The sequence below is a fragment of the Myotis nattereri genome (assembly GCF_964212035.1).
Source record: "Myotis nattereri genome assembly, chromosome: 1".
Classification (NCBI taxonomy): Eukaryota; Metazoa; Chordata; class Mammalia; order Chiroptera; family Vespertilionidae; genus Myotis; species Myotis nattereri.
This window is the reverse complement of record NC_138075.1, coordinates 47799473-47814753: the sequence shown is the minus strand read 5'-3', so window position 1 is coordinate 47814753 and position 15281 is coordinate 47799473. Positions and strand designations below refer to the sequence as shown.

Genomic DNA, 15281 nt, shown 5'->3' with positions numbered 1-15281 from the left:
GGGCATAGAGGAATTTGGAGTTTTGGGGTATCTTGCTCAGGAATTCACTCCTTTTAATACTATTTATATAGATCAAAAAGTCCCTTCAGAGTTTTGGGTTCCTGGCTTGCATACAATTTCATTCAACCCTCATGTCTTATTCTTATTCCAGTCAGACCCGAGGAGAACGATCTTCTCTTTCTGAATTCTCAAGTTGAACTAGGCTAAGGCTGGGCGGGGAGCGTGGGGTTACACCCTTACTCAGAAAGGAAACTCCCAACTCCAAAATAAACACAAAACCACATAAAAATGCCCTTTACAAGGTTTATATTTGTCTTGGGATCACATACCAGGGCGAGGTTCCTGCATAGCACTGAGCCCCATTTCCTGGTAATCCATCCCGTGGAAGGCATGTCTGAAGGCGCATCAGGTGCTGCCGGTACTGAGGGGCAGTCAGCCCGTGTCCCTCCCATCAATGTAAATACAGGGCAACATCATCTACCTCTACCCACCTACCCACACGAGCAGGCCTTTCTGTGGCGAATTTACAGCACTCACGGGGATGGTATTCACTCTGCTGGGGCAGAATTTACCTCTTGGAAGTGAACATTTCTTGGGTTAGCTTCTATTTCAGGTGGCCTCCCCACTGAACCCCACTATGGCATTTCCTAGTAGATGGTGAGCCCTTGGAAAGCAGGTACTATATTACATTGATGTTTGTCACTCTGGCATAAAATAGTCCCTCAATAAATGTTCAGTTCACTGAATTGAAATCTACCTGCAACCTCTTTTGCTTTTTCCAGGTGACATAAAAGGGCCTTTGCCATCCATGCATGCACTTGGTCTTATTAAGGTATTCATTCATTCATTCATTCATTCATTCATTCATTCATTTACTTATTTGCACAACACTGAGTAACTAACTTGTCATGGGTCAGTCACTGTGCTAGACACAAGCAGCGGAATGATTCACAGTGATAATGCTCCCAGCAGTAGTCTGTACAAAGGACAACAGAAGCAGACAGGCAGGTCCGTTCTCAGTGATGATTTGGGAGGCGACAGGGGTGGGAAAGTCTTCCCAGAGAAAATGGTGTTTCTGCTGGGCCTTGAAGAATGAACAGGAAGTCCACAGGCATAGGAAAGGAAGAGCAGCAGTTTCCTGGATGGGGGAACAGCAGGAACAGAGAAAGAGAGAGGCCAGAACGGTATCTGTGGTCTTGGTGGGGCTAATGTTTTGGAGTGGGGGAAGGTGGATGAAGCCAGACTAAAGGCTAAGGCAGCATAAAAAGGCCTGAAAGCCCTGCCGAGAATGCGGCCATTTATCTATCCTATGGGTGAAAAGGATCCATCAGAGATTTCTGAACAACAGCATGCCATGATCTGTTTACCAAGACTGCTTATCAACATTTTTGTGTCCATTCGTCTGCTTTCTGCCACAAAGCTGGGAGCATGTCGTAAGCAGGGACAGAGCCTCGCTGTGCCCAGCACACGGCTGACATAGGAGTAGAGGCCATTCATATTCCAAAGGCGGGCCAGAGAGCTGACCCTCCTCCATCAAGCTGGAAAGTGAGAGTGAAGAACAGATCATGGGTAGGAACATGGACACAATATGGACACATGTTAATGGGGCAGCTTGGCTAGCCTGGCTCACCGGGTGAGGCAGAATTAAAATGTAACAGGATAAAACAGGACAGGAAAACTGAGATCCCCTTGTTGAAAATGAAGACCAGGAATAAAAATATATTCATATAAAATGAATTTTATATGGTGGGAGACAATATGGAACCAAGAAGTCCCCTCTAAGCTGGATCTTTGGCATGATCCCCTCGGGCGGGCCGAAAGCTTCAGCCAGGGGGCACACACACACACGCACATTCTGGCTCCAGGAAGTGTCTATCCAACCGTGAGGTCAGCTCGCTGAGTTCCAGCCACTTATCACTTCCTGAAGGTGCCTAGCTGGGCCCAGGCCAAGAGACCCACTGGTGGGGGAGTCAGAAGGCTGAGTCCACACAGCTCTAAGGACATGAGGCGGGGGTGGGTGTTAGCAGCATCCTCACCCTGCACGTATCCAGGAGAAACCCAGACTGTCTCCAGATTGTGGAAAATGTCCAGACTGAGCCCAGGAGCCAGACAAGATCCTCCACAGCAGCCCCACCTAGCAACCAATCTCAGCTCTCTGCTGGGCAATTTAAATTGCACCAACAGGCTTTGTTTTCCTAGTCTACTGGGGCCCAAAACACTGTGACAAGAGTTGTGTGTTCTTTTCCTCTATTCCAGATAGGGAAACAACAACACCAGCTACTATTTCAGAGCACCCCTATGGTATTCAGCACTTCATGCCACTTCTCCCTAACCCTTACCACAGCTCTGCCAGGCAGTTATTATTATTTGCATTGAAGCTGAAAAACCAAGGTTCAGTTGTACCCTGGTACACGGTAGAGAGAGGCACAAACCCTGACCTGGCTAACTCCCAGCCAGCACTCCCCCCTCGCCCCGCTCCCGCCCCCCAACCCGCACCACCACCACTGAGAGCTGCCATAGAAGCAAACTATACACCACGAACCTGCTGTAGTCATGGGGCCTGCGGGCCTCACAACTCCTCCTCCTCCTCCACAACTCCTCCTGCGGGTGTTAGGGTGAGGACACCTAACCACGCCTGGTATCCTTAGAGTGTGTGGACCCATTAGAGAACAGACAAAGAAGCCCATTTTGAGACTGGTCTCCTGGATCCAGCAAAGACATGAAAACAAGTTGACTGTCCATAGTATTACCAGGAAGGAGGCACAGGTGTAATCCCGGTAGAGCGTTTCCTACTTGATGCCTTACCATACTGAGGTCCAAAGGTCTGCCCAGGCCACATGCTCCTTGGTGACCCCAACTTTTACCCCTTGACATGTAAGTGAAGCTCTGTAAGACATCTTCTATTGGAGGAATTCAATATACCGCGAGATAATGACAACTGGCATTAGGAGGGAGGAACCATGCGGAGGGGACTCACTACAGGTCACCTCACAGTGCAGAGTAAGTGCGGGTGAGATCCATGTGCCGGAACAGAGCCCACCCTCTGCAGTTGCTGTGAGGCAGTAGATAAGCCATACACTCTGGACCAGTCCCCCAAGTCAGAACTTGGGTGTCATCCTGGACTCTGCCCTCTTCCTCATCTCCCACATCTAATCAGGCACCCAATCAATCCTCAGATCAACCTCTGAAATAGGTCTTACATCTGTCCCCTTCTCAAATTAGTGTGACACTTGTCACATCTCACCTGATAAATGTATAACCTCCTGGCTGGGTCTCCAGCCTCCAGTGTTTTGCCACCATTCTATCCATCCTTCTGAAACACACACCTGCTTACCTCACCTCCTTGCTCACCTGGCCCCCACAGGATAAAGTTCTATCTCCTTGGCTAGGCTCCCACGCCCTCCTGTCTGCCTCCTTCTCTCCTCCTTGACTTCTTCTCCAGCCATTCAGCACATTCACTCTTTGCCTTACTTCTCTGAATACTTTGTAGTATTCTGGGACCATGTACCCTGCTGGCCTCTCTTCCTAAGGAGGCCCTTCCCCTCTGATAATGCCTGTCCTTCAAAACGCAAGTCAAATACCACCTTCTCCAGGAAGCCCTCTCAAATTCCCCATTCTCACTTAGATGCCTCTCCTTTAGGCTCCCAGCCCCATGTACTTCCCTCTCTTGTAGCACTTAGAGTTGCTGATCTTTCTTTTCTGCCCCCTGTACTAAGTTCCCTGAAAAAGAGGAACTAAGCCTAGACAGGGCCTCAGTTGATTCTGGATCTGTAGCAATATCCAGGCACCCAGCACAGTGCTTGAAACACAACAGGAGTTTCTGGATAGAAAAATGAGTGGGTCTCCTCCCCAGTAAACAGGTCCCTCTGATCATGGATTAGAGATCTTCATGCTTCGGGTGTCTTACAGGCTCATCAGTCGTTGCAAAGGAGCTCAGTTTCTACAGGAACTGATCATCCTACTTTGACCACATTCTTGCTTTTTGAAGTCCTATGCGGTCACAGTGAACTTTCTCGACCTTGAAGAACAGTTACCACAAATGATCAGTGGCCCCTGGGAAGCAATTTGATGGCCACAGTACGGGGCGGGGTGGGGGTGGGAGGCTCGTGGTCTTGGGCTCCAAGAGAGACAACCTCTGGTCAAGGGATGCTGGAGGCTGTGCTGTGCTGGGTCTGGAGCGCCAACCAACCTCAGCCGTCCCCTCTGAACACTTCTAGATCTGCCTCCTCAGGAGTTAGCTCTTTCTTACTGAAAAGTTCAATCTTGTTAAATGTGTTTGGTTTCAAGTTTCCTGTCATTGGTCTACTTATTGAAAATTCACACCATCTGCTCCTGAAAGAGATAAGGTGCCTGTGGTGTGAATAAGCTCCTTGCAGTCCGCCTCTGTGAAGAAATCCTAACCTGTTCAATGAACCTGGGGAGGTGGACACTTTCTTTCCCAGGAGCTCATAGTTTTCAACGGTAGATGAGGGAGGAGAGCCACGTGGGCGCTGACCCCTCTTGGCAATGACATCGGGAGAGACTGGGCCCATTCTTCCTAAATTGGTCGTTTCCCCTCACCTCCCTCCCCCCTCACTGACCTTGAGATCAAAGTGAGCAATTTTCTTGGCATGAAGGTAGTTCACTCCATCCAGGATCTGCTTAATGAAGCTGGTGGCCTCCTCCTCACTCAGCGACTCCTTCTGGGCCAGAAAGTCAAAGAGCTCTCCTCCAGACACTCTGCAAGACACCGGCAGGAAGCCCAGTCAGCCCTGTGCCCGGAGGCCAGGCCGATGGCTGCAGGTCCTGAACCTGACCCCTGAGCACCCTGCGTGGCAGAACACCTCGCCCATCTCTGGGGCTTCCTCCAGCCAGGGGCTGGCTTGGCTTCTCTGCTGTGTTCTTCCCTTTGGCTCACAAGGGCAGGACCCATCCTGAGGGTGTCACCAGAAAGGTCTCTGCGAAGGCGCTAGGCCCAGGGCCCTGGTTACTCTGGGCGTCACCTCTCCCCCACAGATGCCTGAGGTGGCAGAGGACAGAAACAAGTGCTGTAGGGGGAGAAAGTAACACACGCCCTGCACTGACCTTGGGCAACTCACCTCCCCCTCCAGGCAGGCCTCAGTTTCCTCCCCTGCAAAATGAGCAGACAGAGCAAGATGGCTCCTAAGGCCCCTTTCTTTGATTTTATAACAGATGGCCTCGTCAAAGGTCCCTAATTTAAACGTAATGACCCATTTATTATATTAACCTCTAAAAACTATAAAATACTTTTGTCCTCACACTCCACACTCTTGCACCTTATAGATGATGTGACAGAAATGGAGACGCACAGAGCAAAAACAATCTCCCCTGTGAGTACTAGTTTACAGCTTTATCTGAGTTTAGGATAGCCAGGTAAAGCAGGAGGTTTTATGTGCTAAATCTGGCACCCCTTCTGGGCTTCTTGGTCCTCTGTCAGAGGCTGGGGTATCCAGCCTGCATGTGCTTCTCGGGGGCTGGGACAGAGCCAAGGGTCACCCCAGGAAAAGGTCTCAGGGAGGGACCTGGGACAGGTGGTCCAAGAACTCAATCACCGAGAGAATGCATTTTAAAATGCAGATTCCCAGGTCCTACTACAGACTCTACCAAGTTATAGCCTCAAGCAGCAGAGCCTTGGAACCTGTATCTTTACAATAACAACATAACAGTAATTAACATTTATTGAATACTTACCCTGTGCATTATGTATACTGTACACACATTATCTCATTTAATCATCACAATACCCTATGAGGAAAGCACTATTTCTTTCCTATTTCATAGTTGAAGAAACAGAGGCTCCAAGCAAGCTTCACATGTGACATGGGTTAATCTATTGAGATTTTGAAAATATTCTTTGCACCATACAGAAATCAATTTATATGGACAACTAAATCCTCCCCAGCACCAGCCTCAGTTTGGTGTTGTCTCCACACACTAGCGTGTGGCTGGGACTAGTTGCCCTAACTCTCTCAGCAATGCCTCTCAGACATGGAGGGTAATGAGAAGGTCTACATGCTCGGCTTGTTCTGATGAGCAAATTAGCCAGCGCACCGAGCCAGGCTCTTGGCACCGTGACTGGCACATGACAGTGCTCCATCCATGAGGACTTCTGTTATAATGTCATTATTTGTTATATGTGGTTAGCACAGGCTCAAGTGGTGGGAGAAGGTGCTGGGAACGCAGTGAGACTCGGGCAGGGCCTGGACAGAGGAAGCAGAGAATGAGGACAGGTGTGACAGGAAACAGCACAAGCAAAGGCCCAGAGGTGAGGGTGAGCATGGAACAGGTACATGGCATTAACTCCCTGTGCCCTGGCCGGCTTTGGAGGTGAGGTGCCGGCCTGCTGGAATGCTGCTTCTGCCACCTCAGTCTTTTCCCATCTGCCAAATGGAGCCAAAAACATCTCCCTTAAGTAGATGGACGAATGTCAGAAGCGCATGTTCCTGCTGGGCTGTGAGCTTCTCAAGGGCAGGAGCCGTGAGTTAGGTACTCATCTGTATGTCTAGTGCCTGCCACATAACAAATGCTGAGTAAATATTTAGAGAAAGAGAGAGGGGGCAGAAAAGAGAGAAGCGGGAGGTGAGAGAGTGAAGAGAGGGTGAGATAAGATGGCACATGCAAGCATATTGTCTGCAAGAGCTGCCGTGCCCCCTCTACTCAGAGTGAGCTGGGTGTGGCCTGAAGTGGCTGCCTGGGTGTGCGTGGGACACGGCAGGTGCACTGTTTCCCCGCGTGTCTCATGGGTGAGGTCATCCCTGCCCCACCCCCACCTGGGGCAGGTGCTGGAACTAGAGCGCCCTTGCAGTTGCTGAAGTGTGTGGGACGCGGCTGGTGCACTACTTCCCCATGTGTCTCACAGGTGAGGTCATCCTCTGCCCCATCCCCACCTGGGGTAGGTGGGAAGAATCTTGTAAAATTGGCCACGTGCTATGAGAGCCTCAATAAATACCATGATCTCTGAGTAAATACTATGCTACATCATTGTCAAGGTGACAGTGGTGGAGGGCTTCATTTAGAGTTTGCCACCTCTGCCATGTGCTTCCTCAAGCATTCTTTCACATCCACCCTGAGGTGTAGATGGAACTTCTGTTCTGATTTTTCAAATGAGAAAACTGATGTCCCCAAGAGAGCAGGTGACTGGCCCAAGGTCACACAGCTAGTAAGTGGCAGAACCACCATTTAGACACAGATCTTCTCAGCATCAGTCCACCACGTTACAAAGCTGGAATTGCTGAGGCGAAAGGGACAGCTCGAAGCCACCCCAGGCCCTGGGCATGTGCTCTGAGATCCCTGCTCAGGAGCACCCACGCCCTCATCACACTGGGTATCACTGTCTGTCTATCTCCTCAGCTGGATTATTTTTGCTTCCGCAGCACCCTGTGCAAGAAAGACATTCGATAGAAGGTAAGTGAATAAAAGAACAAAGGAAAAATTTTTAAATATAAACATGACATAGAATAATCTAGATTGTATAGAAGGGAAGCCTTGGCCTTTGTAAGAGACCTGTCTAGAGCACTTTGAAGATTTTCAAAACCATAGTGCCCCCTCTGAGACACACAGGACCCAGCAGCCCTTGCTTTCTAATATCCAAGACCCTGCTGGGTCCTGTGAGGCTGGACCTTGGGCACACGTTGGGCCATTCCTACCTTAGAGGGAATGCTGCATAAATGCAAAAGAATATCATGGCGGTGTAACAGTGTCTGGTCACCCAAAGTCCCCGATGTAAAGGCTATGTGACGACTTCGGGGGACACCCGCCATTCTGTTTGAAGGTGTGATGTGGGCAAGAGACCAGGTGAGACCATGTCTCCTTTGAATGAAGACGGGAACAGCCACAGTGGCCCTTAGAATCTCCCCCAGAGACTCAGAAAAGGGGAGACTGATGAGCAGTACCCATGCTGGGGTCACTCACATCAAAGCACTGGCAACTCGTCTCAAGATTCTGTTCCTTTTCCCCCAACATAGTTTCTCCCAAGGGTTTCTCAGCCAAGCCCTCTCTCCTGGAGCCACTGCCCACCTCCTCCCAAGCTTCTCTCCGCTCACGTCCCAAACCCGTTTAGCTTAAAGATGAAAAGCAAAACCTACAGCTGGGCCTCCTCTGCTCCCCTTCCATGGTCCCCACCATCAGGCCCCTTCCTGCGAGTCGGACCGTGGCCTCCTTCCTCCCTGCAGGTTGGTCTCCCTGCTAGAAACTCTCTCAGGAACGTGCGTTCGAATGACCTGCAGGCAGGGATTTGAAGAATGCTGACCGATCCATCGGGGCCGAGGAAGCTGGACTCAATCTAGGGAACTGGGACGCACTGCCTCCACCGTGGAGCCCTCTGCCAGGCCATTCTCTGGGATGCAACTGCCAGGGTCCCGCTTTCCACTAGCGTAGAGTCAAGGAGGCCCCAGAGAGGCCAGGGGCCTGGGATGGGAGACCAGCCCCACCCTCCCAGAGCAGACATATGTTTTCCAGAGCACGCTTCACATGTGACATAAGCTAATCTACTAAGATTTTGAAAATATTCTTTACACCATATAGAAATCAATTATACGGACAACTAAATCCTCCCCCGCCTGGCCTTCAACAGCCCTGACCAGAGGTAGCTGCGGCTAAGGAGGTCCTGCTTGAGGTAATAACAGCTGAAAGGGACCTAAATCAGGGCTGGGTACGTCCACCTAGTGCTGGACACCTTAGCAGAAATCAGAAGGAAGCCCACCCCAGACGACAGGTGCTGAGAGGGCAGTGGTATCAGTGTAAACCCAACCACAAAACTTACAAATTACAACTGAGCAGGTGGGCACTCATACCCATGCTTAATTATTGGGCAAACCCACTAACCTACCAAGCACAGTGAGGACCAGGAGGCCAAAGGCTCCTGATCAGCCCAACAGGAGTCACCAAGTCCAAACACAAAAGCCCATGGAAAGCCCTTCTCTCCCAGGAGGTCCTCCCTCTCATTCCCTGGGCAGGCATGGTTTAGGCACAGTCTTTAGCAACTCCTAGCACCCTGTGCACAGACAGGCTCCCTGAGAGCAGTGAGACAGCTAGAAAGTAAGGAGGAGACAGAGAAACTAGGAAAAGACAGAACTCAACAAACATAGCAGCTCAAGCAAGTCACAGGAGCAGCAGTGTGACAACAGATGATATGAATGGTGACAGCTCTCAACATGAGTCCTGCTGGGAGAAACAGAGGCATCCAAAGATCATCCCAGACCCCAACTCCTGGGGTTTTATAAACAGGGAGAAACAGACAATTTCCCCAGCAATTACAGAAATGCCACTTAAAATGACAACAAAGTGCCCTGGTAGGTGTGACTCAGTGGTTAGAGAGTCAGCCCACAGACGGAAGGGTCAAGGGTTTGATTCCCAGTCAAGGGCACATACCTCGGTTACAGGTTCAATCCTGGGCCCCAGTTGGGATGCAAGCAGGAGGCAACCAATTGATATGTCTCTCTCACATTGATGTGTTTCTCTCTCTCTCTCTCTCTCTCTCTCTCTCTCTCTCTCTCTCTCTCTCTTCCTCTCTCTTTCTTCTCCCCCCTTCCCTTTTCCATTCTCTCTAAAGATCAGTGGGAAAATATCCTCAGGTGAGGATTAACAACAACAAAAGAAATGACAACAAAGTATCATTTTCTAACTATACGGGTCAATAATTAATGAACCCTGTTTTAAAATAAGTGATGCAGGGCTAGCAAGCCTGCAGGCAAATAGGAACACTGCTGTGTTGCAGGGGTACTGGTTAACCACACCAATGTATGAAAGTGAGGCTATCAGGAGCCCTAAAAATGTCCCCTAGTCATCGCAGTCCTGAGGATTTATCTGAAAGAATGAATTCAAAACAAAAGGGGAAAATTATGGGAACAAGATTTTGTTATGGCAGTGAAATTTGTAATGATTAAAAGCTGGAAAATAAAAACCAAATAACCAACAAGAGGGAAAGACAGGTATGTAATTTAATGAAACATGATACAGTCAGTTAAAAGGAAAAAAGCTATTTATGGAATTACGTGAACTGGGGGGAAAGTAGAGCAGGAAAATCTATAAGGACGGTGACTGTATACAAATAGATAAAAAGAGAGGAACCACAAAAAAACATAAATAGCTATGGTTGAGTGGTAGGATTATGAATGTAATTTCTTTTCAGTCGCTGTAAAGCTTTTCTGATAATAGACTTTTTAAAGGAGTGGCCTGGCCTTCCCAGTGAAGGTGGGCTTGTCACTCTCTGCTGGGAATCCTTGTGCCAACCTTGTGCCTTAGCCTTGGGGCATGTCACACCGTGGGCTGTCCACATGGCTGGCCACACTGAGGGAACCCACCAGGCATGTCTGGGCCAGGCGGGTACATACACCAACTAGTACAACTGGCTGAGGGGTCCATGGGAGAAATAGAGAGGATGCTGGGAGTTAGAGAAGGGGGAACATGGGCAACATGTGCATTTAAACATTGACATGATAATTTAAGAATCAAATGCAAGAGCATGCAAATGCCCATCTGCAACATAAATCTATATCCTGGCCAAGACAGAGCATAGTTCTCAAATTAGAATGATCTCCAATGCCAGTGGTCCACCCCTCCTGTAGGCAGGTTAAGGATGGCTGCCTGGTTTACAGATGAGATCTGAAGCTCAGGTGGATGAGGTGACTTTGCCCGAGGTCACAAAGTCAAGGACTGCTGAGATAAGTGCCACCACTCCTTGGCTAACTGGCAGATGCATACATGCCTACAAGGTTCAGAACATTCTTAGCACAGTATGCTGCTGCCTGACTGGGCACAGCCACTGTGACTTGTGCCACAGCCCAACTCAAACTCGCTTGTCTGCCAGAACCCCACATCCCATTCCATGGAGACACCTCCAGGAGGGGCAATCCCTGAGAACTTGGTGTCACCTATCCACATTCCACCAGGATGGGCCAGCATAAGGCCATCCTACCTCATGCTCACAGCTGTCTGCACAAGCAGTGTGGGCTCAAGACCTGGTGCAACCTAACCCACATATGTAACCTAGCAGGTAACTTAGCATAAATTAACTTTTTGCTTAGAGTTTCTAACTTTGCCCTGATTAACCTGGAAATTCACTTAGATCACCCTAGAGTTTATATGGTTTGTGTGATGCATATCTCATAATTGGCTAAGTTTCACAGAAAGACCAAGACGTAATCAGCTAAAATTCCTTCCATAACAACTGCAATCCCCGACGTAGAGGGTCACCGGGACTGTTTTTCAGGAACAAGCCCAGGACATTTTGCAGAGCCAGGGGGTGAACCAGCTGAAACCATGAGACCAGCTTGAAAGACCCTCCAGTGACCTCCTGCTGAACTTTCCTCATTACTTATATTCTCATTATAATACTAAAATCTCCAACCAGAGGCGGAGATTTCCCACCATTTTTGAATATGCAATGTATGTATAGCCAGTTTTCTAACTGTCGGTGCCCTGGAATGTCCCCAACTATACATTCAATGACAAAGCTCACCTTGATGTTTATGCATGATTTCCCCCAATAAAATTGGATCAGATGCTTTGCTTGAGGAACACTGTTCTGGGAGCAATCCCCGGCATGTTCCTTGTTTATAAGCCTGCGATAAAGTTCCTTTTCATAAAATCATCTGTGTTGTCCTTTGGCCAGCTACTATTGAAAGTTTGGACCTGGTTTGGTCCGGTAACCCCACCACTGCCTGGCTAACAGATCTGGTAAGTGACCTGGCTGCAGTGCTCTTGTTGGTAAAATGGGGATAAGAAGAGTCTGTGTGAGAGGGTTAGTCTGAGGAATAGATGAGGTAAGAGACGTGCCTGGCACAGTGAAGGTAAAGTAACCTCTCTGTGTTGGTAGGATACTTCCTTCATCACAGTCCCCGGGAGGACTAAACAGATGACAAGCATGAAACATGTGGCAAATGCTCTCTAAATAATAGTTATTATAACAACAAAGGCATCACAGCACAAATGCAGTAGATTTTTCCAGGAAAGGGCTGGAGAAGGGCTTTGCAGAGCCCAAAGGATGCTTGTTCTTCCCTTGGTCATAAAACAGACTCCTGCCTGACCATCTCGCCTGCTGGCCCCTCCGCTCCCCGCTCCATCCTCCCACCTGCCAGCCAGCCAGGAAATGACCCAGAGCCAGCCATTCCTTCCCTTTGGTCCCCAGGGCCCATGAAAGCCAGACCTAGACCGTCACCCTCTCTCCTGCTGCTTGGCCCCTGCTTTTCCCCAGGTTTAGGAGGCTGGGGGTCACTGAGGGCAACCACCCACCACTGACTTCGCCTCCTCTGGGGCCTGTGGCTGGAGCTTCCGCCGCCCGGCCTGTCCCTGCTGCCCACCACGGGTCCCGGCAGCCCACTCACAGCTCCAGGATGAGCACCACGTCGGTGCGGTTCTCAAAGACGTCGTGCAGCGTGATGATGTTGGGATGCAGCACCTGCCGCAGGATGCTCACCTCCCGCTCGATGTCCTCCCGGCACACGCCCCGCCGGCTGGCCCGGCTCTGCCGCTTCTTGATGAACTTGGCTGCGTACTCCAGCCCGGTGCTCTTCTCCCGGCACTTCTTCACAATGGCAAACTGGCCGCTGTGGGGACACAGGCTCACATGACTAGGGTATCACTGTGCCTTCAGGGACAGTAACTCAGAGTCACTCTGCCAGCTCAGCACAACGTGCCACCAGCCAGCAGCTCCACCTGGCCATCAACCAGTGGCTGAGAGGGGACAGGTACTGGGCTTCCCTTCTGTTCATATGAACCCTGAATGAATGTTAGCATTGGTGTTTCCAGTGTACAGGTGTGACACTGAGGCCCTGAAAGGTTATTGATTTGATCAGAATGGCACAGCCTTGCCCTGGCCGGTGTGGCTTTGTGGATAGAGCGTCGGTCCATCCACCAAAGGATCACGGGTTTGGTTCCCAGTCAAGGGCCCTTACCTGGGTTTCAGGTTTGATTCCCAGCCCCTGTCGGGCCATGTGCAGGAGGCAACCAATCTATGTGTCTCTCTCACATCGATGTTTCTCTTTCTGTCTCTCTCTCTCTACCCCTCCTTCCCTCCTTTCCACTCTCTCTAAAATCAATGGAGAAAATATTCTCGCGTGAGGATTAACAAAAATAAAAATAAAAATTACACAGTCTCGTCATTCCAAAGCCTCAGCTGGAACCCAAGTCTAGTTTCGCCAGATGAAATCCCAATGCCCAGAGGCCTATACTATGTAATGGAAAGGTTAGAAAGGAAAAACAAAAAGACTAGCATACCCTGGCCAGGTGGCTCAGTTGGTTGGAGCATCGTCCCATGTACCAAAAAGATTGCAGTTTCAATTCCCACCACCTAGGTTGTGGGTTCAATCCCTGGTCAGGATATGTAGGGGAGGCAACTGATCGATGTTTCTCTTTCACATTGATATTTCTCTCTCTCTCTCTTGCTTTCTTGCTCTCTAAAATCAATAAAAACATATCCTTGGAAAAGATTTTTTAAAAGACCAGCATGGTCAAAATACTAATGGTAAGAATCATCCAGTTGAGTCTCCCGTATCTGGATACAAGCACAGATTCATCCATTGGGAATTGTGAGGTGAGTGACAAACACCTACCTGTATAGTCGTATTTTTGCCCCTTTGCTCCCAACCTCCTCCCCACAAGTAAAATCTCGATTACCTGACATGAGCCAAGCAGCTGGACAATAGGGGGACCCAGCAAATATGAGGGTGATGCACTTAATGTAAAGACTGGGCCAGAGGCTCTGCAGGCTGGGGTGGTGGGGAGCCTGGTGGGGGTGGAGGCAGTCTAACTCTGTGAATAACTAGAGGTGGGGGTTCATCATGGGGAGAGGGCTGATGGGACCACAGAGCTGTAGAATGTTTGGAAACTGAGGCACAGAAGTCAAGTCACTCTCCTGAGGTCATCACAGAGTTAATGGCAAAGCCAGGTCCCAGCGATGGGCACCTAGCCCACTGTCCACAATACCTCTAAGATATAGGAGTCAGGGCTGGGCCTGGACGCCTTCACTCTGTGGACCAAGACAGCAGCCATAAAGTGGTGTCCATGCCAGAGCAGCAGGTGGTGCTGAGCCAGCTTCCCTGGGAAGGCCAGCAGCCTCTGCTTCACCATCTCAGTCCAAGCACCCAGTGCCTGGAGACTGCCCGGTGGCCACCCCTCCAAGGGATCCTCCCACTCCCCTTCCACCATGGCCCCACGTTTTCTCGCCAGCCACAACACCCACTGCTTGAGACAGAGCTCAGAGCTTCTTAGGTTAAGCTTAATAAGGGGCCACCAGACTCCACACTTAGGATGTACTCTCTTAGTGACTCTGGGGTAAGAGCTACACAATGAAATGCTCTGGAGATCTGCCTCAACCTCAGAAAACAGCACCACATCTGAACCATTCCTTTACTAGAATAATACTCAGTGAGGCAACCTTCAAAATAAACCTAAGTGACACACACACACACACACACACACACACAGAGGAGTCAAGTAGAGCCAGCAAGGAATAAATATGCCAACATGCTGTAGAGATGTCACCAGACACACATCCTCATTCACTCAACGCTAGCTGAGCATCTGCTCTGTGCCAGGCTCTATGCCAGGCAGTAAAGGGCAGGGACCAAAGGCCCAGACAACAGGTACAGAGGAGCTCTGGGGAGGGAGAGGGCCCCGGGGGGCCGGGGTGGGCAGGGAAGGCTTGGTGGAGCCAAATTGATATTACACTGTCCACTAATGTTAAAGTTTCAGCTATTTATGCCTCAATATGCTCTCAGCTGTCGAAACACCCGGGTGACGCAGGTGGAGTGGAGCCAGTCCTCCCAAAGCCAGAGTGAACACATTCAGCAAGATCTCTAACACAGCTGGTGACTTGGAACCACTTTGGGCCTTGGGGACATTGGGTCCTTTAGTGGGTGCCAGCAAACACTTGACGAAGCTTTCAGTCCAGGCGGCTGTGAGTCTCAGCGCGGATGCCACACTCTCTCCTCTCTCTCTGATACCTCAAGGGGCCTGGCATCAGCAGTCCTGGGGGCAGACAGCTCCCTCTTTCCAGCTGACTGATGAGAAACCAAAGCGTAAGGATTTTAAGCCCTTTGTATACACTTACAGAACACAGTGGTGGAGGCACCAGGTTTTTATAAAGCGGAAATAACTATTTCAGGGGACCTTGACATAGCTTCCCCTATTCTTGCGAGGGAAACAAAGCATTTTTCTATATTGCATGCCTGAAAAAATTCCTCCAACTCTCAAAAAGCAAATGAGTGTTTGCTTTCCCTGGTTGAGTTTTCTCTTTGTGTGAGCAGCTGTGGCAATAAGAGGTGCCTGGGGGTCAGGCCTAA

At 49.8% G+C, this 15281-nt stretch overlaps 1 protein-coding gene across 15 annotated transcripts in view; it reads right to left on the bottom strand.

The window, feature by feature from the left end:
* DAPK2 (death associated protein kinase 2) overlaps window positions 1-15281 on the bottom strand; it is a 111269-nt gene that overhangs the window by 36077 nt on the left and 59911 nt on the right. For 7 of the 15 annotated variants that reach the window (XR_013996375.1, XR_013996376.1, XR_013996377.1 and 4 more), the window contains 2 exons: window positions 12324-12545; window positions 4581-4719 (listed from right to left, as the gene is read on the bottom strand). Coding sequence is in view for 4 of the 15 variants with exons in the window: in XM_081098000.1 (XP_080954126.1) it covers window positions 4581-4719; window positions 12324-12545 (361 nt within the window). In the remaining 11 variants the exon portion in view is untranslated. Of the gene's footprint in view, window positions 1-4580; window positions 4720-8084; window positions 8220-12323; window positions 12546-15281 lie in introns of all 15 variants that reach the window. The other 8 variants (XM_081097998.1, XM_081097999.1, XM_081097994.1 and 5 more) reach the window with 3 other exon arrangements.